General features: G+C 49.5%; 2 protein-coding genes across 2 annotated transcripts; one reads left to right on the top strand and one right to left on the bottom strand.

Annotated features, from left to right (window-relative positions):
* Window positions 1–3: 3 nt before the first annotated feature.
* Window positions 4–7,915, bottom strand: POLDIP2 (DNA polymerase delta interacting protein 2). Its single transcript, XM_075059548.1, has 11 exons — window positions 7,876–7,915; window positions 7,390–7,496; window positions 6,814–6,911; window positions 5,842–5,938; window positions 5,105–5,180; window positions 4,296–4,403; window positions 3,880–4,016; window positions 2,885–2,911; window positions 2,557–2,682; window positions 1,458–1,537; window positions 4–451 (listed from the first exon to the last, which is right to left on the bottom strand). Exons 1-11 carry the CDS (start codon window positions 7,913–7,915, stop codon window positions 337–339), a joined length of 1,011 nt encoding a protein of 336 aa, XP_074915649.1. The 3' UTR covers window positions 4–336.
* Window positions 7,916–7,957: 42 nt separating this feature from the next.
* VMA12 (vacuolar ATPase assembly factor VMA12) lies at window positions 7,958–12,992 on the top strand. Its single transcript, XM_032773768.2, has 6 exons — window positions 7,958–8,159; window positions 9,816–9,889; window positions 10,064–10,153; window positions 11,565–11,607; window positions 12,259–12,371; window positions 12,555–12,992. Exons 1-6 carry the CDS (start codon window positions 7,964–7,966, stop codon window positions 12,648–12,650), a joined length of 612 nt encoding a protein of 203 aa, XP_032629659.1. The 5' UTR covers window positions 7,958–7,963; the 3' UTR covers window positions 12,651–12,992.
* The last annotated feature ends 10,615 nt before the right edge of the window (window positions 12,993–23,607 follow it).

Here is a 23,607-nt window from a genome sequence, read left to right as displayed (position 1 = left end):
AACTAGAGGGGCCAGTTTATTAAAGAGAAACCTCACATCCCAGAGAATTCAAACACATTTGGAAAGGGCCCAGCCCTGCTGAGTGGGCCCATCTTCACAGCAGCACAGTTCTAACCAGCCAGTGCCAGGGGGAAGAAAGGATCCAATAATACAACTTATGATGCTTACAAGCAGCCTGAAAGAGCCAGTGTTAATGTTCAAAAACTCCCCTTTAGCAATGGTTAAAACAAAATGGTTTAAAATATTGAAAAGTTCCATCTCCCTGGCTGCAGCAGGGTGGGAAGCAGAGGTCTGCACTGCACGACTGTTCTCCTGAGGTACTGTGCTTAGACTGCTCTACCAGTGAAGGCCAGAGGGAGGCGTCTTCTCATCTTTGTTGCTTTCCAATGAGAAGGGTGGGATTCGGACATCAAAGTGGGAGCCATCAGGCCTCTCAAACCGAAAAGTACCCCTACAAAACAAAGTCAGAGACCAGACTGAGACCACTGCATCACCACGCCCCGCACAGTTCAGCAATGCAATGGCAACTCCTGGGGGAGGCATCAACCCTTCTGCACTCTGTCGTTGCTGGTGGGATGATCCTGCAAAGACAGGCCCTGGCAGAAAAGCATCACCGGCCATGTGACTCACGTATGGCAGGGAGGTTAACCCAACACAGGGCAGGCCATGTTGTAGTACAAGGCACCCCACGGGGAGGAAAAGACGCCTTAAGCCACCCCCAGATAGCTCTGACAATGCTCTCCTCAGTCCAGGCCAGAGACAGGCTAAGTTAGGCCATCTGAGTTTAGTTTGCAAATAGGTCAAATTCACATTCTTGTTTACCAGCAGAAGCCCCAGTGGCTCAGCAACCTGGGATCAGTCCTTAAAGGCCCATCACAGGCAGTTTGGAAGCTGAAGTTTCTGCTTCACAATTTCAAAGGGGAAGATTAAGCACGAGTGGTTAGTTTTCAATGCTGCTGAAGTACATGGGACTGCGTAAGCCAGGAACAATCCCAAGCATCAGGCCTTTGGACACTGAATTTCAGACTCACTCTGGGAGAAAGTGACTGCACTTCACTAGCATTTCCTCCAATGGGTTCTGCTAAAGGAAGGCCCCAAGACACAAGAGCCAATACAACTCTGCCTCTGGGACTCAAGAGGGAACATGCTGGGGAGCTGAGCATATAAGCAGATAATTTGGAAAGGGCCCAGCTCCATCACAAGGGAGAAACTGGAGGAAAAGGAGGAACCAGCTTGGAGCCTCTGCCAGGGCTTGTGGACAGCAAGGGTTCCTGGAACTATCACTGCAGCCTGGTTTATGCAAACGTGCAGCCACCTTTAGTTGCCTTGTCCACACCCACCAGCAGCTGAGTCCTGTCAGAACCCCAGACTGTGAGCTCTCTGGGATACAGACTGTCTCGGGGGTCCTAATCTCCAGCTGAGGACTCTGCACTACCACAACAGTGAATGTTTCTTACCACATGTGACCACTGGATGCCTGCAGGGAGACATGGCTGCTGTATTGAAATGCTGGCTGCTCTTTGGATAAGACTGGCTCCTGAGGACACAAAGAGACCCTGCTGTATCAGTCAGCTCCCCTTAGATTTCTCCACAGCCAGCCATTGGCAGATTTGCTTTGCAACAAAATCAGCAGAGCTCCTCAGGCTTCAAAATGCTGCTTAGCAATTGTTCCTTCTCTTGCATCACCACCCCCATAATAAAGGCCACACCCAATAAGTAGCACCAGCATGACACTGTATTTCAGTTCCCCCCATAGTCAGATGATTGGGGGACTGAGTGAACTAGAACAACCCTCTGCTGACGAGACTTGCACTTTCTGCTGGGCTCCTTCCTGAGGTAATTCTGCAGGATTGCATGCCTGCATAAAGCCTCACCACCGGGCAGGCAGAAAACAGCAGGGAACCAAAAGGAGGGCATGCTGGAGAGGGGGAACGACCATTGGTGCAGTTTGGGGGGGGAACTGCCCCCAAACAGGCGAGCACATGGGGTTACGTGCCCCTGTCCCCACCATTTCTGCAGGCGCAGAGCTGCCTAGCTGAAGGGGGCTGCAGCTCTGCTGACTCTGCAGCTGAATGCTGCCTCCTGGGTCCTAGTGCCAGTGGAGCTCCCGTCCTGTGCAACCCACATAGGGCTGGGCAAGGCACAGCAGGGAAATGAGGGATGGGACAGAGGGTAAGGAGAAGAGGTAAAGGGGAAGGAAGGGAGGGGTGGAATAGGGCGGGGGAAGGGGATTGTGGGAGTAAGGCATAGATGCCGGAACTAGTGGTGGAGGCTTCAGGCTGATCTCCCACCTCAATGCAACCAGTGGCTTGTGCTCCCCACTGCCATGCTGGAGCCACATTTATTTATTGACAAATAAAATTTGCAGAAGTTTAAAACATTGTGCAGAATCCCCTCAGGAGTAACAGAATCTGCAAGGAACTGTGCACGACTTTCACAGTGCACACTTACTGCAGTCACTGGAAGTGCCCATTAAGCCGCATAATGATAAATCAACCCAGGGCGAGTGCCCCAAATGGAGGCTATGTCTGAGGACAGATACCAGGCAATACTTACCCTTCCCACAACTCCTCGGCCCCGGACAGTTTCCAGGGTGCCAGACAAACTAAATATCCTCCAATGCCGTTCTCGCAGTTGTACCACTTCATTGTCAAGGTTCTCCAGGCGGATACAGTAACGCCACTAGAGAGGCAAGAGACAAAGTTGTCAGGAGCTGGAGCCAGCCGCCAATAGGCCAGGTATCAGGTCCACTTGCTGATGCCACCCTCCCTCAGAGCCCATCATGATAAATCTGTCCATAGCCATGGTGGGGCTTCCAGCACCTCACAGCAAAGAAAGGCCCTCCTCCTCCTCAGGCTGTTTTACAGGAGCACAAGGCACTTACCCAATAAACATGGGAATTCTGGGCTTCCTGTCAAGAGAAAGAAACTAGTTTAATAGCTGCCCTTCAGCTCAGCGCCAATGCCCCTTCAGTGATCAGCACAAGCATGCAGCACACTGACAGGGCAGCACAGACTGAGTCACTCTCCAAATTCGCCCATGAGTTAGTCTCTCATTCCCAGGGTAGCACTGGCCTGAGCAGCTATGTAACTGTGACAGAAGAGCTCCAGGGATCCACCAGTGACTGGAGAACTGACCAGTCATGGGTACCCTTGTTAATTATACCTCCTGTGCTGTTCGAGGAGCCCAACTCTATGTGCTGTTGCTTAGCAGACGGGATACATACCAGTTTGGCTCTCCAGCAGCTTAGCTTCCATCAAGGCCTGCCCGTGTTGTGGTCCAAGGCTGCCTTACAATCCTGCTGGTCCTAGAGGCACTGTTTATTTCGAAACTGACCTGTATGTGTAAATCCCTAGCTCTCCATTCCATGAGACAGCTGGCTAATACACAGGCTGAACCTCGAGGTGGGAAGCACAGGATGTCAGCTGAATCCAGAAAGCTTTAATCAAGGAACTCCTCTCAGCCCCAAGGAGAAGGCAAAGCAGTGAGTGCCAAACCCTGGGGGGCGGTGGGGGACTGCAAGTGTAACTCACTGCAGTCCAGATTGTGCTGGTGCCATTTTACATCCAACACTAGCAGCAGGGAGTGTTAATGATCCAGGCATTGTGAAAATTCTCACCTGCCCTTTAGTAGCACCTCTCCCACAGAGCAGCTCAAGGCGTTCCACAGAACTCAGCTAACAACTAGCAGGGGCTGAGATTCTGTCCCAGCCACTGAGGATAATGATACGTGAGGATGCAAGTAGAACAAGAAGCCAGGTCACAGGATGAAAGCGAGATGCTGCAGGACTCGGCGCTATCTGCACTGGCCCATAGAAAGGACGGGGATGGGGTGGGGAGAGTAACAATGGCGGCCACGCTAGGTAAGACCCAGACCTACCCTCATGCCCATGTAGAAGGGGATGACGGTGACTCGGATATTCTCGGTGGTTTCTCGGTGCACGTCAGACAGCTCTAACCAGGGATGATTCTTCTCCTGCCACGCACACAGCGTGTCCCTTGCTACAAAAGGCGGAACTGCAGGGAGTGGAAAGATGAGAGTTTATCCAAGTGGCTATAGATAAGCTACTGAACTCCCGCCTCTCAGACAGAGCAGCAGCTTTTACATGGTTACAGAGGTCTGTCTAAGGATGCCTCTGCTAGAACAAAGCCTCTCACTCACCCTAGCACGGGTAATGCACTGCATCTAAGACAACAAGCGGCAGAAGCCTGTCTTTCCTTATGAAGGTGCCTTATAGGAGCACACAGCTCTGTAGAGGCTCTCTCTAGGGCAAGGCTCGAGGGGCATGCAGTTACCTTTCGTCTGGTCGTACATAAGAAACCTCTCAAAGAGCTCGTGCTGGATTGGCACTTGGTCGGTAGAGCTGTAGGGAAGGATGTCTTCATGGCTTACATAGTCTAGACCTAGAGAAGAAGCCCATATCAGCCATTAACTGCCATCAGCAAAGGGAGATTCACAGGAGGCATCTTAGCAGGGCAAGACATTACACTAATGAGCAGGAAAGAAAGGGCCAGGCAGAGGAAATCTAAACTAGCAAAACTATCCTCACCTACAGGACACTCCCTGGCAATAATTCTTCACGTCTCGCTTTACCATCTTCTTCAAAATGGATACATACTTCTCCACACATAAAGCCAATTCTCTTCTTGAGCCACTAGCGGCTGCAGAAGTGATTAGACTACCACACAAGGACTTCAGATAGGGAACACAATAGGAGAAACAGATCCAGCAGGCCTAGAAATAAAGGGGCTGAAAGGAATGCAGGGTGTAGGATCTGAGTAGATCTATGCTAAGTAGAGAGAGTAGGGTTTGGGGTCAACAGCTCAAAGTATCTGAGCAACACTCAAGACTCCCTCACTTGCCTAGCCACTGACTCCAGCTGAACACACCTCTTCACAGTACTGTGCACGTTAGTCACTCAACTGTTCTCCAAGAGGCCTACAAAGTGCACCTAGGATAAGGCATGGGGGGTAGATCACCAGGGGTAGTTCTGTGTACTGCTGTTACTAGCCTACACTAGTGATGATATCGCTCACGCTCCTCCTAGCCTGATCTCATGAGAATCTGCACTCTCCAGAAAGAGTACGAGCAGCTATTTACTCACCTGGTATGGCATAGAGAGCTCGACTGTCATCATGATTCGCCAGGAATGTCACTGCTTCTGTCTGTGACCTCTGAGACTGAAAATAAGGGGGATTTAGCGCTTTGCATAGAAATACTGTGGGCCAACAGCAGTTTTATTCTTCTTCTCTCAAGGTTGTACATTTATTTCATTTAACCAGTTCAGCTCAGAACAAACACTTCTCTTGTTTTAATCTCCTAGAGAAAAATCACAATTCAAACACCAACTAAAAAGAAGATTTTGTTGCTTCCTATTGCCTTTACCTAACTTGTCAAGTATCAGAGGAGTAGCAGTGTTTGTTGCTTTTTACAGATCCAGACTAATAGTCCTATGGCACCTTATAGACTAACAGACGTATTGGAGCATAAGCTTTCGTGGGTGAATACCCACTTCGTCAGACGCACCCACAAAAGCTCATGCTCCAATACGTCTGTTAGTCTATAAGGCACCACAGGACTCTTTGTCGCTTTTAACCTAGGCAGAAGAAATTTGACCTACTCAGAAGAGTAATGGTTAAACATTTCTGATGATCTTTCTTAGCAGAATGATGACCTGGTAAAAGAGAACCAGTCAGTCACTCCTGTTCCAAACATCCCACCATAGAGGAACAACATTAACAGCTCCCTCCCCACCTTTCATTACAGCTGCTGTCTGCATCTAAGGAATTAACAGAAGAGGGGGATTTTTGGGTGTCAAGAACAAGGTTATCAGACACTTACTATATGTGGGCAATCCCGAGCATCTATTAGCACCTGATAGTAGGTGTGAGTTTTGCCTTTGACTTCTTTGGATCCATGCCCTGCTGCACTCTCACTCCTAAACAGAAAGACAAATTCTGAGCACAAGAGATCCCTTCACTAGCCTACACCCTACTGATGTGATTACACTCACCAGCAGCAAGTGATACACAGAGCAGGATTAAGTTTTGTCATACATCAGGTTGCATCTCTGATATTGTGGATAAAGTACAAACAGTTGCTACCAGCAACAAGTTCATTCTTAAAGGAAAAGGGAGTTCTGAACACACTGCAGGATCTCCAGTCACTCCATTTCAGTCAATGTGAGATTCACATCACACATCAGGTATTGCTGTATGTGTGGGAGATGCCAAAAAGATATCCATGTCAGTGGCATGATGCCCCCGTTTACAGAGACTGAGAAGTCTCTCGCTAGTCAGTCAGGCTTCCTATCTTGGTTAACGCTTTCACTTTGCCCTTATTTTCAGTGTCTTCATTCCTCAGTCCTGTCCATGTCCCACAAGACTCCCTTGTGGGGTTCATCAGTTGCATGGAGTGGAAGGTGAAAGACAAGGAGCTCCATCTCTGAGAAGGCTGAACTGAACCTAGCTTGCCAAGACGGGAGCCAAAGCCAACCAGTTCAAATCACTAGGGACTTATACAGCAACCTACACCTAAATCTACAGGAATTTATTTCATTAACATGCAATTCCACCTCCCACTTGTTTTCTAAAGCACCATTCCTGAAAACCTTCCTCCCACCTTTTAACTTGGTGTAAACTAATACCAAAATAGTTTCTCTTATTATGAGCCGATCTCTCCCAGTTTGGTGCTCACACACAAGTCACTTGAGGTTCTGCCTCACTTTTTCCTAAGACCTCAGTGACCTTGACCAGGAAGAAGAGTAAAAGGCTTTAACAGCATAGGAGCAAACGAACAAATGTAAATCCTTACTTTTCTGGAACAGGAGAAGCAACATCCCGATCATACAGCCTGGCTTGCCAGGGAAACAGGACTATTCCTCGGTAGCCAAATACACTGTGAAGAAACAGCTGAAAAGGGGGATCATAAACTTCTGTCCTGTGCAAATCACAGCCAAGAGATTAAAACGCATAAAAAAATAAAAAGGTAACAACCTCACACTTCTAAGGCAGCAGCACTTTGTTTTTATTAGGCAGGGAGAAATGGCAAGGTTTGGGCAGACCCGGAGTTGATGGGGCAGGGGAGAAGAAAGAATCCAAGATACGCTCCGCTTTCTGGATCTGCTGCCAGAGAGGAGAACGAGGGGATGGAGGCGGCTCGGGATGAGAGATCTGCGCAGGCAGCTTTGGCCACAGGACGTGTAACTTGACCAGGAAAGAGGCCGGAGATGTCAGGGCCGCGGGCGGGCCGGAAAGGGCTCAGCACAGCGGGAGCAGGTTCTTGCTGCCGGAAGGGAGGATGCCTGGGAGCGGGCAGAGCCGGGCAGGCCCCGCCGGCGCTAAGGGTCGTTTCCCCGGCCGGGCCCGCCTGCCGCCCCGGGGCACCTACCTGGCCCGTCTCGTACTTGCCCTGCGGCTTCGGCGCCTCGAACACTCCCACCGTCTCCAGCACTTTGCCCTCAGCCCGGTTCCTGGCGGGAGAAACCGCACAGCGAGCTCAGGCCAGGCGGGCTCGGCCCCGCCCCGCCCCGCCCGCAGCCGCCCGCCGCCCGCCGACCACCGCTCACCGGACGAGAGGTGGCGCGCGCGGCAGCTGCCAGGACCCCGGGCCCCCCGCACACAGCGGCCCGGAGGCCGCGCTCGGGCCCCCCGTGAGCGGCAGGGGCCCGGACCGGCAACCTGCTCAAGAAGCCGCCGCCAGGTCAGCGCCGCGTCCGGCAGCTTCCACGCATCCCCGCCGCCCCCGGCCGCGAGCCGGGGGAAAGGAAGGGCCCACTTCTAACACCCGAACGGGCAGCGGTCCACAAGAGCAACGCGCGGCCGCACCCCCGCCTTCCCAGCGGCCCTATGCGCGCGGGCGGGAAAGGCTACTGGCCAGGAGAAGCCGCGTCTATGTCTTTGATCGGAGAGGCCATTGCGTAACGGCCTGTGACATCTGAACCACCCCCCCCGTCCTGTCCAAGATGGCGTCCTCCGTAGTGGCAAGGGGAGCGGCTGGCGGGCGGCAGGCCCTACCGCCAGCGGGGAGCCTCGGGCGGCTATTCCCGCGCAGAAGCTGCGTGACGGAGCTGAGCGCTCTGGGGGCCAGGCCGCCGGGCCGCGGCCCCCTCGTCCCCTTCGGGCTGCTGCGGAAGCTGCAGCGCGCCCTGCGCCGGGCAGGTGAGGGAGGCGCCGGCCGGAGCCATGGCCTGGGCTCAGTTCCGGCCCTGCGGCTGGGGGGCGCGAGGGGGACGCTTACTTCCCCCAAAGGCCTTCCCGGGGCCCCAAATTACTGTCAGCAAAACCAAAACCTGCGCATAAAGTTACAGCAGCAGCAGATCGGTAGCTTCACCCTTTATGTAAATTATCAATCCACACAACGTACTGATACCGCAGCCACATTTTGCTTTTGAAACTCTTAAAGTCTGAGATTTTCTAGGGGGTTAAAAAGCTGCTGGAATCCTGGAAAGTTGTGTGTTTTTTAAATAACATCCAGGGTCCCCAAAATACCTACTCCCCCCTCCAGTAATGGGACCCTAAAACTGACTTCCATCTCCTGCGAGTGCCACAGCCTTGATCTGCCTCGGCTGAAATCCTTCTCCTGGTTCCCATCACCTCTGTTATTCCTTGCTTCTCTGTGGTCTCCCCAAGTCCCATCTCTCCAGCAAAATGCTGCTGCTCTCTTTCTTGCATGTACAGAGAAGCATGGCCACATTGTACTATCTTCAGACTGTACCCTGTTACCTCAGGCAACTTGGAACTGTAGCCTTCCATTCTTGTCTATTAAAACCTCCATGGATTTTGAGTCACCTGTCCTAAGGGACTCCCCTCTCTTGTCTAGAACCATCGACCTCTGCCCCTTCAGACAGTGTGGCCAGCACTGGTGCTGACTTCTCTCCAACTCCTGCCTCCAGAGCCCCCTTTTTGTGTCTCAGCCTCCTCATTATGTTTATACCACTGACATGTTTTCTTCCCTGTTGCAGGAAGGATGGCTGTATAATTAAGACATGAGATTTAGAATTTAAGGCACAAATTGGGCTTTTTTTCATGGCTCTGCCACTTTGGGAACATCACTTAACGTCGATCCGTTAGTTTCCTCATCTGTAAAATGAGGATGATACTGACTTCACAGGGTATGTGGTGGCCTAAGTTATTGTTTTTAAAGCACACTGAAATCTTCAGCTGGTAGGTGTTAGAGATAAATACTATGCACTTGTCTAACTTCTCTAAACTGTTTGGGGATCTATCTTGGATGATAGACTCTACAGAGCTTGTACTTTAAAGCAACAATTAATTTTATCCACAAAAAGTGCTCTTTCAGAATTGGCTGAATGAAAACTACTGTGAAGTGTAAAAATTCAAGTTAAACTGTCAAAATAAAAAGCCTCACTTTACAATATTTCCTCGCTTACTTTGTTAACATCATCATAGCTCAAACTGATCTCAAATCTAATTTGAAATCTAATTATAATGCTACTTGTCTTTCATTTATCCTGGGACTGTGAACCTAGCCTGGCTAGTTTCGCTCTAGTATTCTTGCACTAAGCGGATTATGTTACGTGGAATGATCAGGATTTTTATATTGTTCTCCTTGACAACCTATTTAACTTAATGAAAAGTTTAAAAATAATTTTGTTTAAAAATAATTGTTGTTTTTAAACTGTTTCTTTCTCTCTCTCTCACACACACACACACTCTCTCTCTCTCTCTGAGACATTTCCCTGTTGCATCCTTGATGTGACCAGCTAGAGATCCAGAGAATGACCTGGCTGTTACATATCACTGCTTTGCCTACATTTCTGAACGGAAAGGATTTAGAGGAACTCTGTGTTGTAGGTTCTCCTGTGTATCTCCATGAGCTACTGGAAGGCAGCGAGATTTATCTCCCTGAAGTGGAGAAACCTCCAAGGGTATGTAACAAGCATGGGATAAATGCTAGCTACAGCTATTGTTAGAACACTGTTTCCATCTCTTAGCTAGGGACACTAAAACTAGATATTTTTCATGTGCCAAGAAATATACAGAATAAATGAATGGCACCTCAGCTCTCATTGCAGTTTCTCTTGTTTATTAATTGTCTTTAGAACCCAGAGCTGGTGGCCCGTCTGGAGAAGATAAAGGCTAAGCTAGCCAATGAGGAATACAGGCGGATAACAAGAAACATCAACTGCCAGGTCTGAAGAAGGGCAGGGAAGATACAAGATCAGAATAAATCTGGACAGTCTGTTCTCCACCCGTTATAAAAATTTACCGTACCCTATGGAACCACCATAACTGTTAAAGTCATAAGTGACTTAACACAGCTGTTTGGTGGCAATGCCCAGAGGTGAATTTGGGGTCCTGGCCTCTTTGGTTTGGAAGCTCAGAGGCAAAAGCAACTCAGTTCTGTGCGGAGAGCGTCTCATATTGCTTTCCCATGACCCTGACTGGCCTATCCAAGGCTATGGCTACACTTACAGCTGTACAGCGCTGGGAGTTACAGCTGTCTTCGTACAGCTGTGTAGGGAAAGTGCTGCAGTGTGGCCACACTGACAGCTACCAGCGCTGCAGTGTGGCCACACTTGCAGCATTTGCAGCGCTGTTGGGAGTGGTTGCATTGTGGGGCAGCTATGCCAACGTTCAAGTGGCTTGCAAACGTGCTTTCAAAACAGGGGGGTGGGTGGAGTGATGAAGAGAGTGTGGGGGAGAACAGAGGAGAGTGGATTTTTTGGAGCTGACATGTTCCTCAAGCTCCCTGCTTTGCAAGTTCTAAGGATGGAAAGATAACAGCACTACTATATCATTTTAAAGTTTTGACCTTCCCCACACTTCTCTATTCCTAAACTGAAATTTATGCTACTCCTAAGTAGCCTTTCAGACCACATAAGCAAGGCCTGCTAACCGGACTCCCCTCTCTCCTCAGCAAAACAGCTGTGAAATTCCAAAGCAAATTCCCTGCTCCGCTCACTCTCGCTGGAGCAAAGAGAGTTGGTGTTTGTTTTTTCTAGATAAGTAGCTCGGGGAGCTGTAGTTCAGCATTCTTACGGTTTGTTTGTGGACAAGGAATTCTGGGATAACCTTTAATACCTGGAGGCTAATAAAAGCGCTTTTGGTGGCCACGCTTGACGAGCAGCGCTGCATCACCAGCGCTGCAATCGTTACACTCCAAGCAGACCAGGTGTACAGCCAGCGCTGCAGCCAGGGAGTTGCAGCGCTGGCTGTGCCTTGCAAATGTGGACACAGAGTAAGTTGCAGTGCTGCAACCCCATCACCAGCGCTGCAACTCTCCAGTGTAGCCATACCCCAAGAGTATCACTGTTAAGCTCCAGAGTCCCTCACCGGGAGTGAGGATTGGTGCAGCACGAGGCCTTTGAAGGGAGAAATAGAGACGTGCTGGAAGCCTTCCACCTCAAACAGGGCTGCCAAATCTGTATTGTAAACAAGGGAACCTGAGCCATCAGGGTGGTACCCACAAGCCTGTTGATCAAATATAGTTCTAGTCTCAATGGGGCAGCAGTGCAGGATGCTCTACTGGAATTGTCTCCACTATGGAATTGACACCTAGGGTGGAATAAGGTTTTTATAACCCTGTTCTCCTCCTCTCAGGAACTGAACCGATACGGGACTCTGGCTGACTTGGGAAAGCAAGGTGAGTTCTTTCAACACAGGAGGAAACAGGCCGCCTATGCCCAGCAGGCAGAAAGCCAGTTGTGAGAATTAAATCAATTGCCATCTACTCATCCTCAAAGACAGCAGTCCCACCTCTCTCTGACTAGCAGGCTGTGTTTCACTAGATGGGTTTAATTTGAAATAAGGGATGGTCCGTATTTATACATTAAATAACTACAGGGGATGATTATATGGGTGTCAGAGTTTGAAGGACTTTGAAAAGCCTCAGAGTTGGGAGTTTGGATCAGAAGGGGAGACCATGGTGCCCAAAGAAGAGATGTCTGCCAGCTCTGACCTAGATAGCCTGACCAGTGAAACTTTGTTTCCAGCTTGCTTCTCTCTGGCTCATGCTGTCCCCCTGCTGCAGTTTGCGGGCCCACCAATGCAGGCAGAGGTGAATTTGTTAGTGTTTTAAATCAAAATTGCTTCTTCAAAAGAGGCAAGTTTTTTCAAAAGGTACAAAGTATGTTTATTCTTGAGTTTTTTTCTATCTGAACAATGAGGAAGGGACTGGCAGATTCAGGTAGAGGTACTATAGCTTACCCCAAGCCCTTACGTTGCATGCTCATGACAAACCGCTTTTATCTGCAAATGCTTTTGCTGACATCTCTTCCCTCCCTTCCATCCGCAGTTAGGTCCATGAAAGCCTTGGTCATCACCATATTCAACTTCATTGTCACAGTGGTGGCTGCATTTGCCTGCACATACCTGGGCAGCCAGTACATCTTCACAGAAATGGCAGCGGTGAGTGTGAGCTGGGACAGCACAGTTTCCATGTTTGTTTTTTCCATCCTCAACCTCCTTTGGGGTATTCAGAGCACATTGGAAGGAACTGGCAGGAATGCCATCTCCACTGAGAATAGGAGGCTGATTGGAACGCTCCAGCAGCGTCATTTAAACCTCCCTTATTTCTTCTTGTCCCCCCAGCGTGTGCTGTCAGCTGTGATCGTGGCCTCAGTGGTGGGCTTGGCTGAACTGTACGTGATGGTGCGGACCATGGAAGGGGAGCTCGGACGATTGTAGTCAGGCGGCTTTCACTTAGACTGTGATCCTTTTGCTGGAGGTCTTTTCCTCCCCTGTGGGTTATTAATTTGTTCACAGGTACGTTTGGCTTTGGTCCATTGGGTTGCTGTGCTTACTGCAGTTTCCTCACACTATGTCCCTTATTCCTGCCATGTTTGAAATGAATCACCAGATGCACTGAATGGGGGCCTTGTGGCATGGAACAGAAGAGTCAGCAGCAGTGGGAGGTTTCAAATCCACGACTGCCACAGGGAGGAGTGAGGGGACTTATTGCTGCCTCATCTTCTAGCGCTGAAGCTGCTGTCCCTTGTTCAAAATAAATGGGTTCTGTGTGCATTAGAATGACCTTCCTCCTGCCCCAAGGCAGATTCCTAGGGCAGAGATGCTGCGTGTGAAATGCCTGCACTGTGTACCTGGGCAGCCTGTGTGTGTCTCAGAAAACCTTTGACAAGGTCCCTCACCAAAGGCTCTTAAGCAAAGTGAGCTGTGATGGGACAAGAGGGAGGGTTCTCTCCTGGATCAGTAACTGGTTAAAAGAAGGGAAACAGAGTAGTAATAAATGGTTAGTTTTCACAATTGAAAAAGGTAAATCATGGGGTCCCCCAGGATCTACACTGGGACCAGGGCTTGTCAGCATATTTATAAGTGATCTGGAAAACTGGGTGAACGTTGAGGGGGAAACATTTGCAGATGACACTGAACTACTCACTATGGTTAAGTCCAAAGCAGACTGTGAAGAGTTACAAAGGGATCTTACTAAACTGGGTGACTGGAGAACGAAATGGCAGATGAAATTCAATGTTGATAAATGCAGAGTAATGCACATTGGAAAAATTATTCCCAACTATGCATATAAAATGATGGGGTTTAAATTACCTATTACCACTTGGAGTTATTGTGGATAGTTCTCTGAAAACATCTTGGCAATATGCCGAAGCAAACAAAAGAGCTAACAATGTTAGAAACCATTAGGAAAGGAATAGATGATCAAACAAAACATCACGATGCCACTATACAAGTCCATGGTACTCCCACACCTTAAGCAATGCATGCAGTTCTGGTTGCCCACTCTCAAGATACATTAACTGGCAAAGGGACAGAGTAGGGCAACAAGAACGACTTGGGGTATGGAACAACTTCCATGTGAGGAAAGATTAAAAAGTCTAGGAATGTTCATGTTAGAAAGGAGAGGACTAATGAGGGGGAGGGACTATAATAGAGGTCTATAAAATCATGACTGGCGTAGAGAGAGTGAATATGGAAGTTTTATTTACCCCTTTACATAATAAAAGAATCAGGATCACCCAATGAAATTAATAGGCAGCAGATTTAAAACAAAGAGTCAATCTGTGGAACTCCTTGCCAGGGGATGTTGGGAAGGCCACAAGTATAAGAATGCTTATGGGAAGGGGGTAGGTTTAGAAGATAAAATAAAAAAAGAGCAAGTTAAAAATCACTTAGAAAAGTTAGATGCCTGCAAGTCACCCAGCCCTGATGAAATTGCATCCTAGGAATACTCAAGGAGTTAATGAGGAGGTATCTGAGCTCTAGCTATTATTCTTTGGAAGTCATTGGGAGACGGGGAGAGATTCCAGAGGGACTGGAAAGGGCAAATATAGTGCCCTCTATAAAAAGGGAATAAAAAACAACCCAGGAAACTAGACCAGTGAGTTAGCTTCTGTGCCAGGGAAGATAATGGAGCAAGTAATTAAGAAATCATCTGCAAACACTTGGAGGTGGTAAGGTGATAGGGAATAGCCAGCATGGATTTGTAAAGAACAAAATCATGTCAAACCAATCTGATCGCTTTCTTTGATACGGATACGAGTCTTGTGGATAAGGGAGAAGCGGTGGATATGGTGTACCTAGACTTTAGTAAGGCATTTGATACGGTCTCGCATGATATCCTTACGATAAACTAGGCAATCAATTTAGATGGGCTAATATAAGCGGGTGCATAACTGCTGGATAACCGTACTCAGAGAGGTGGTTATTAATGGCTCCAAATCCTGCTGGAAATATAACAAGTTGGGGTTCTGCAAGGGTCTGTTTTGGGACTGGCTCTTGTTCAATATCTTCATCAACGACTTAGATGTTGGATAGAAAGTACGCTTATTAAGTTTGCAGACAATACCAAACTGGGAGGGTTGCAATGCTTTGGAGGACAAGGGTCAAAATTCAAAAATGATCTAGACAATTGGGAAATGGTCTGAGGTAACCGGATGAAGTTCAGTAAAGCAAATGCAAAGTGCTCCACTTTAGGGAAGGAAACAATCAGTTTCACACATACAGAATGGGAAGAGACTGTCTAGGAAGGAGTATGGCAGAAGAGATCTAGAGGTCATAGTGGACCACAAGCTAAAATGAGTCAACAGTGTGATACTGTTGCAAAAAAAGCAAATGTGATTCTGGGCTGCATTAACAGTGTGTTTATAAACAAAGACACCGAGAAGTCATTCTTCCACTCTACTCTGCACTGGTTAGGCCTCAAACTGAGTTATGTGTCCAGTTCTGGGGCACCGCTTTTCAAGAAGATGTGGAGAAATTGGAGAGGGTCCAGAGAAGAGCAACAAGAATGGTAAGGTTTTGGGAACATGACCTATGAAAGAAGGCTGAAAGAATTGGGTTGATTTAGTTTGGAAAAGAGAAGACTGGAGGGACATGATATGCAGTTTTCAAGGTATCTAAAAGGGGTGTCATCAGGAGGAGGGGGGAAAACTTGTTCACCTTAGCCTCTATGATAGAACAAGAACAATGGGCTTAAACTGCAGCAAGGGAGATTTAGGTTGGACATTAGGAAAAGTTCCTAACTGTCAGGGTAGTTAAACACTGGAATAAATTGCCTAGGGAGGTTGTGGAATCTCCATCTCTTGGAAGATATTTTAAGAGATAGGTTAGATAAATGCTCTATGCGGGGGATGGTCTAGACAGTATTTGTCCTGCCTGACCATGATGGGCAGGGGGACTGCGACCGATGACCTCTGAGGTCCCTTCCCAGTCCTAGAGTCTATGGAATAAACTTGAGAAGTTCATGCAGGAGCTGTCTATCCATGGCCATTAGCCAAAATGGGCAGGGAACACAACCCTGTCTGCCAGGTGTTGGGGACTGGAGAGCACGGGATTGGATCACTCAAAATTGCCCTGTTCTGCTCCTTGCATCTGGCACTGGTCACTGTCAGAACAGGCTACTGGACTAGAATGACCATGGGCCTGTCCTAGACTAAGGATTGTTGTTTCTCACCTATTTCCTGCCCTCCAATGAATTGAGCCAGTAAAACACTCAGAGGACAACAAAAAAGGACATCTTCCTAAAAGATAAACAAGCCATCCACGATAAGGAGGGGTGGGAAGAGATTAACAGTCATGACTGGGCGGGGAGGCCTGCACCCTCCCAAAAAGCCTTCCTGGCTCTGAGAGAAATAGATTTTGGAAAATATAAACAGAAAAAAAGCCATTTTGGCATCCATCCACCGGGTGGGGACACAAAGGCGGAGCTCTCAATCTGAGAAAAAGGGGTGGGGGAAGCAAGGGCCCTGCATCCCTGGCTCCCTGCGATTCACCATGACTCTCAGCCAGCCAGTAAAACAAGGTTTATTTAGACGACAGGAACACAGTCCAAGACAGGTCTTGCTGGTACAGACAACAGGACCCCCTTAGTTAGGTCCATCTGGGGCCCCCAGGGAGGCCATAGCCCCGTCGGGAAGCCCAAGCCCCGTTGGGCGCCCCTCTCCATTTCCCCGCCAGCTCCAAACTGTATTCAAATAACGCATCAAAAACATTCCCACTTCATCACAGGGGGCTCCTTCAGCCAAGGGGCTTACAGTGTCTGGGAATGCACAATGGTGAGAAACTTACTTAGACAAAGATTGTAAATTGCTAACATTAAGTTTTAATCACTAGAAAGCATGTTTTACTTGTAACCAACCTGTGTCTTTTATTCTCTCTTAAACCTACCTTCTTCGTTAATAACTTTGTCCTTGTGTTATTACAAAGCCAGGCCAGTGCCGGCCATTGAAGTGAAGTGTGGCTCTTCAGCTGAACCACCAGGCTGGAGTGCACTTTGGAGGCAGCAAACTTAACTTCTGGGGGGGTCCCGCGAGAGGGACCAGACTCTGCAATGGAGACCGTTTTGGGGCAACTCAGAACATGAAGGGCTGTTGGTGTCACCCTCAAAGGAACGACCAGCTGGTGGAAGCCAAGAAGAGGCCACTGTGCTGTTGACATGCTGCTTGTGCCAGGGCTCTGAGTCAAACCTTCACAGCACGGATGCACTCGGGGTTACAGGGGAGGCAGAGACACAGCCCCTTACTGGTCTAGGTGAAACCTCAGAGTCACAGGGGGAAGTGGTAAATAACGAAGAGGACAAATCACGGATTGAGAGTGATCTCGATCACTTGGTAAACTGGGCACAAGCCACCTGTGTGTTTGAATGAGGCTAAATGTAAATGTACACATGGGAACCAAGCTGTGAGCCATACTTACAGGCTGGGGGCTCGATCCCAAAAGCAGTGACTTGCGAAAGCATTTGGGAGTTGTGGCATGGTGGATACTCGGCTGAGCATGAGCTCCCACTGTAATGCTATGGCTAACGGAGCTAATGCGACCCTGGGATGTATAAACAGGGGACCCTTAAGTAAGAACAGAGAGGTTAGTTTATTTCTGTATGGCACTGGTGTGACCACTGCTGGAATCCTGTGTGCAGTTCGGATGCCCACAACTTGAGAGGGATGTGGCTAAATTGGAGACGGGTCAGAGAAGAGCCTCAGGAATGATTAAACAATTAGAAATCCTGCCTTAGAGTGATCGAGTGAAAGAGCTCAATCTATTGAGATTAACAAAGAGAAGGTTAAGAGGTGACTTGATCACAGTCTGTGAGTATCTACATAGGGAACAAATATTTAATAATGGGCTCTTCAATCTAGCAGAGGAAGTTCTAATCTGAGCCAATCATTGGAAGTTGAAGTGAGACAAAGCCGGACTGGAACTAAGGTGTACGTTTTTAATTGTGAGAGTAATTAACCATTGGAACAACTTAGACTCAGACTTTAAGGCTAGAAGGGACCATCGTGATCATCTGGTCTGACCTGCACATCGCAGGTCAGAGAACCTCACCCACCCACTCCTGTAACAGACCCCTGACCTCTGGCTGCATTACTGACATCTTCAAATCATTATTTAGAGTTCAAGTTACAGAGAATCCATCATTTGCTCTAGTTCAAACCAGCAAGTGACCTGTGCCCCATGCTGCAGAGGAAGGTGAACCCTCCTTTGCCCCCCAGGGTCTCTGCTAACCTGACCTGGGTGAAAATTTCTTCGCATCCCCAAGTATGGTGAACAGTTAGACCCTGAGCATGTCAGCAAGACACCTGGGAAAGAATTCTCTATAGTAACCTGGAACCCTCCCCAGGTAGTGTCCCATCTCTTGCCATTGGGGATATTTGCTACTCGCACTCCTAGATGGGGGGCACATGCCATGGCAGGCAGTCCCATCACCATCATTTCCATACATTTACCAAGCTCAGTCTTGAAGTCACTTAGGGTTTTTGCCCCCACTGCTCCCCTGGGGAGGCTGTTCCAGAACTTCACTCCTCTGATGGTTAGAAACCTTCATCTAATTTCAAGCCTAAATTTGTTGCTGGCCAGTTTATAGCCATGTCCTGTGTCCACTTTGACACTTAACTTAGATAAGGCCTCTCCCTTCCTGGTATTTATCCCTCTGATGTGCTTATAGAGAGCAGTCGTATCTCCCTCAGCCTTTGGTTGGGCTAAACAAGCCAAGCTCCTTGAGTCTCCTTTCATAAGGCAGGTTTTCCATTCCTTGGATCATCCTAGGATCCCTTCTCTGCACCTCTTCTGGTTTGAATTCATCCTTCTTAAACATGGGAGACCAGAACTGCACACACTGTTCCAGATGAGGTCTCACCAATGCCCCATATAATGGCACTAACCCTTCCCTGTCTCTACTGGAAATACCTCGCTTGACACATCCTAGGATGGCATTAGCCTTTTTCACAGCTGCATCACACTGATGGCTCGGTCATCTTGTGATCAACCAACACTCGCAGGCCTCGCACCGCCTCCAAGTGGCATGCGGGAGTCTCCATTGCTGACAATCTTTAACTCAGACGTGGTGTTTTTCTAACAGCTCCACTCTAGAAATTATTTTGGGCAGTTCTCTGGCCTGTGCTCTCCGGGGGTCAGCTTTCATGATCACAATGGCCCCCTCTGGCCTTGAAATCTCAGAGCTCCCACCACCTCTGGGGCTCTGTTCAGCCCCACTTCCTGGCAGTGGAGGTGGGTAGTGCAGCATGCTTTGTCATTCCATTCCCCCATCACAGTGGGGAGTGAGCTGAGCAACCTCAACCCCATCCATGCTGAAAGGGCAAGCCCGTGGGCGTCTGCTGTGCCAGCGATAGCAACTAACGCTGTCATTGTAAATGCTGGCTCTGGGGTGATGGTACCACTCCTTGGGCATCTCTCTGACTGGGATTGTGGGTGCTCCCGCTGCTTGGAGCCTCACCCAGTCCAGTCAACACAAATGAGCCCTGCTTGTGTAAAATACAAGGCATGTGTGACCTATTTCTGTAACTCCCAAGCCAGAGCAGAGTGACTGCAGCAGGTTGGTGGATCTCATAGGAGTTTGACTCCCTCTTACACTGGTCAAGGTAAGATTCACCCAGCTTCTCACGCCCTCTTTGCCTAAGTCCACCATAAGTAGAACCTGGCTTCAGGATGAGACATCCTTCTGCTTCCATTTGTCCCACCGCAGAGGTGCACTTACCTTGTTACATCAGATTCAGCTGGTGCCTCAGTTTCTCCATTGGTTGGGTGTTTTAGCTCTTCTGCGGAACCCAAATCTCCCCCTCCCAGGGTAATCTGAGACAAGCCACAAGGAGGGAAAACAAACTCCTTGAGCTACAGCTTCTCAGTGGCTGGACGAACCACCCTGGTAATTCACCACTTGCTATGCTCCACAATGGCCCTTGCCCAGCCCTGTCCAGACACCGAGAAGAGGTGAGCTGAGCCTAACCTGCCCTGCCCTGGTCACCACCTTGGCAGAGAATATAACAGCAAACCTACCCCTAGCCCTGACCTGTCCCAGCCTGAGGAAAATGGGCCTTCTTATACCCAGAATGCTTTGTTAGCGGCTTACAGGTCCCATGTTCACTGGGCTGCAAGGCCCAGAATCCCTTGGTGTTTGGCAAAGAACAAGTCACGGGAGCTAGCTGAACTCTGACCCGTCTAACCCCAGCTCCCCTTGCCACAGCCACTGTTGCATGTGGGGACTAGGCTTCTACTGCAGCTGAATCTTTGGGGGTTTACTGCTCTGCCTTTAAAAATTACCTCAAATTGTAAGTGCGACTCTGCAGGCAGTTCCCCTACCTCACACGGTGACTTCCCAGCCCCACATGTTTGAAAGTCACCATGACGGGACAGTAGCCTCAGTGGCATGACTTTGTGGGAAGGAATGCAGGTGCCAGGTGAGTCCATTAATGGGNGAACTGCACACACTGTTCCAGATGAGGTCTCACCAATGCCCCATATAATGGCACTAACCCTTCCCTGTCTCTACTGGAAATACCTCGCTTGACACATCCTAGGATGGCATTAGCCTTTTTCACAGCTGCATCACACTGATGGCTCGGTCATCTTGTGATCAACCAACACTCGCAGGCCTCGCACCGCCTCCAAGTGGCATGCGGGAGTCTCCATTGCTGACAATCTTTAACTCAGACGTGGTGTTTTTCTAACAGCTCCACTCTAGAAATTATTTTGGGCAGTTCTCTGGCCTGTGCTCTCCGGGGGTCAGCTTTCATGATCACAATGGCCCCCTCTGGCCTTGAAATCTCAGAGCTCCCACCACCTCTGGGGCTCTGTTCAGCCCCACTTCCTGGCAGTGGAGGTGGGTAGTGCAGCATGCTTTGTCATTCCATTCCCCCATCACAGTGGGGAGTGAGCTGAGCAACCTCAACCCCATCCATGCTGAAAGGGCAAGCCCATGGGCGTCTGCTGTGCCAGCGATAGCAACTAACGCTGTCATTGTAAATGCTGGCTCTGGGGTGATGGTACCACTCCTTGGGCATCTCTCTGACTGGGATTGTGGGTGCTCCCGCTGCTTGGAGCCTCACCCAGTCCAGTCAACACAAATGAGCCCTGCTTGTGTAAAATACAAGGCATGTGTGACCTATTTCTGTAACTCCCAAGCCAGAGCAGAGTGACTGCAGCAGGTTGGTGGATCTCATAGGAGTTTGACTCCCTCTTACACTGGTCAAGGTAAGATTCACCCAGCTTCTCACGCCCTCTTTGCCTAAGTCCACCATAAGTAGAACCTGGCTTCAGGATGAGACATCCTTCTGCTTCCATTTGTCCCACCGCAGAGGTGCACTTACCTTGTTACATCAGATTCAGCTGGTGCCTCAGTTTCTCCATTGGTTGGGTGTTTTAGCTCTTCTGCGGAACCCAAATCTCCCCCTCCCAGGGTAATCTGAGACAAGCCACAAGGAGGGAAAACAAACTCCTTGAGCTACAGCTTCTCAGTGGCTGGACGAACCACCCTGGTAATTCACCACTTGCTATGCTCCACAATGGCCCTTGCCCAGCCCTGTCCAGACACCGAGAAGAGGTGAGCTGAGCCTAACCTGCCCTGCCCTGGTCACCACCTTGGCAGAGAATATAACAGCAAACCTACCCCTAGCCCTGACCTGTCCCAGCCTGAGGAAAATGGGCCTTCTTATACCCAGAATGCTTTGTTAGCGGCTTACAGGTCCCATGTTCACTGGGCTGCAAGGCCCAGAATCCCTTGGTGTTTGGCAAAGAACAAGTCACGGGAGCTAGCTGAACTCTGACCCGTCTAACCCCAGCTCCCCTTGCCACAGCCACTGTTGCATGTGGGGACTAGGCTTCTACTGCAGTTGAATCTTTGGGGGTTTACTGCTCTGCCTTTAAAAATTACCTCAAATTGTAAGTGCGACTCTGCAGGCAGTTCCCCTACCTCACACGGTGACTTCCCAGCCCCACATGTTTGAAAGTCACCATGACGGGACAGTAGCCTCAGTGGCATGACTTTGTGGGAAGGAATGCAGGTGCCAGGTGAGTCCATTAATGGGAGCTGGTTTCGGTGTCAGAGGATGGATGGGCTTTGGGAGATTTCAAATTACAAATTAAGCTTTTGGAAGGTGACTTGCCAGGCAGCTGGGATGTGAAACCCACATGAGATCCCAACTCAGTGTAAACATAGTGCCAGAGATGCTGAGCGTAGACAAGAATACCTGGAAATCACTTCCTCGTTCTTGTAGGGCACAGGGTCATTCCCCTCAACTTCAACAGTGCAGGACCTAGTCCTCCACTGCCAAGCTGTGAGTCCAGGGTTCTGTGTCCCCCCAGCACCACAAACACCTTGAGCCCAGTAGGAAATATGGCTCCCTGCTTTGCACTAGAAACCAGTGATGCCACCCACCGCTGCAGGATAGACACAACTACTGTTGTCTGATGGAGCGGCTTGCAATATTGGATGTTCTGCATAAGGCCCTCAGCTCCTGGAATCCATTCGGCTTCCATTTAAAACAAAGCTAAGTGGAGTGTCTAGTCCTCGTGGGCACAAAGCTTGAAAATGTGACCCAAGTGCTCCCCGAAGACTCAGAAACCCGACAGCAAAGACGTCCCTCCCACCCTCCATTATTTTGATAAGTCAGGGTTTCTAAGCCAAACATGTGACTTTGGGGGCCTGATTCATGGCCTTCAAATACTTGTCTTGGGGGCTTAGCAATTCACTCGGCACATGGGCCCAGCCCTACAAGCCTATCGGGGGGGCTGGCTGTGCTGCATTCCCCTCTGCAGCACCTTTCTAACCAGGCCCGCAGCCTCCCTCTGGGGAGATGGGTTCGGGGTAGATAATTTTCAGGCCTGGACCCAGCTGCTGAAAACTTGTCCCAGAATCCCCTTCCTCTGGGCAGAATCCCAGCCACCGAGCAGGCCAGCAGTCATGGGAGCAGAAACAGCTCCCCCTGCACCCAGGGATCAGACGCAGCAGGGCCCTGTGATTGCAGGCAGCAAAGCTACAGGGGTCAGAGAGATTCCGGTGGCCCCCTCCTCCCATGCTCCCCTCTGCAGTTACTGGCAGGCAAAGAGAAGGGGACTCCCAGGCACCAGCCACCATGTGGGGAAGTTCTACTGCTGCCAGGGAACCCTGCCCTGCAGGCCACTCCTCCCACAGCAGGCTGGATTTACTGCTGAGTATGGGGAACCAGCATCTGCCACACTGGGGCAGGCCTGAGCCTTGACACCATCTCCCCAGAGCTGGGGGTGCTCCCCCTCTGCTGCAGGGCCCGGAGGCCCAGCTTGGCCAGGGAGGGGCTAGCAGGTGGGCAGTGTGCCAGGAGCTAACAATGTTGATTAATGTTCTGATGTCTGCTAAGCCCCTTCTAAAAACACGCTTTAATATTTCTGATACGTCCAAACCTATTTTGTAACCTGGAAATGTTACATGGCGCTGAGATTAGGTCATGTAGATAAAGTCTGTGATGGGGCCCAGCCATAATCATTTGCAAATACAGCCTGAGATTAAGGTATTTTTTCTGAAAGATTAGTTGGTATTACGGCTGATTGTGATATGCAGGACCGGGCAGCCCCGCTTTGCCAGCCCGCTGCACAGACCTGCATTTAGGATATTGGATAGTATTGCAAAGGTCTTAAGGAGTCAGTGCAATAATACTGCCCATCTAATGAAAATTAGAGCACTAAGCTGGGGGGGGGCACGGCCGCACGTTTATTATTGTGATGGAATTGCTTTGCAGCACCCCCCCAAGAAAGCCAAGGTCCAGAGGTCACCCCACTGCACACCCCGAGAGCAGAGGCTCCCTCCAGATTAATTCAGCCAGGTATCACTTAGTCCTCCATCTCCAGCGCCAAGCTGCCATTCAGGCTAGTGTTTGCTCCAGTTCCTAGTGGGTAGATGGAG

This window comes from Chelonoidis abingdonii, chromosome 20 (genome assembly GCF_003597395.2).
Source record: "Chelonoidis abingdonii isolate Lonesome George chromosome 20, CheloAbing_2.0, whole genome shotgun sequence".
NCBI classification, from domain to species: domain Eukaryota; kingdom Metazoa; phylum Chordata; order Testudines; family Testudinidae; genus Chelonoidis; species Chelonoidis abingdonii.
The sequence above is the reverse complement of the archived record's forward strand: the minus strand, read 5'-3'. Positions and strand labels throughout refer to the sequence as shown.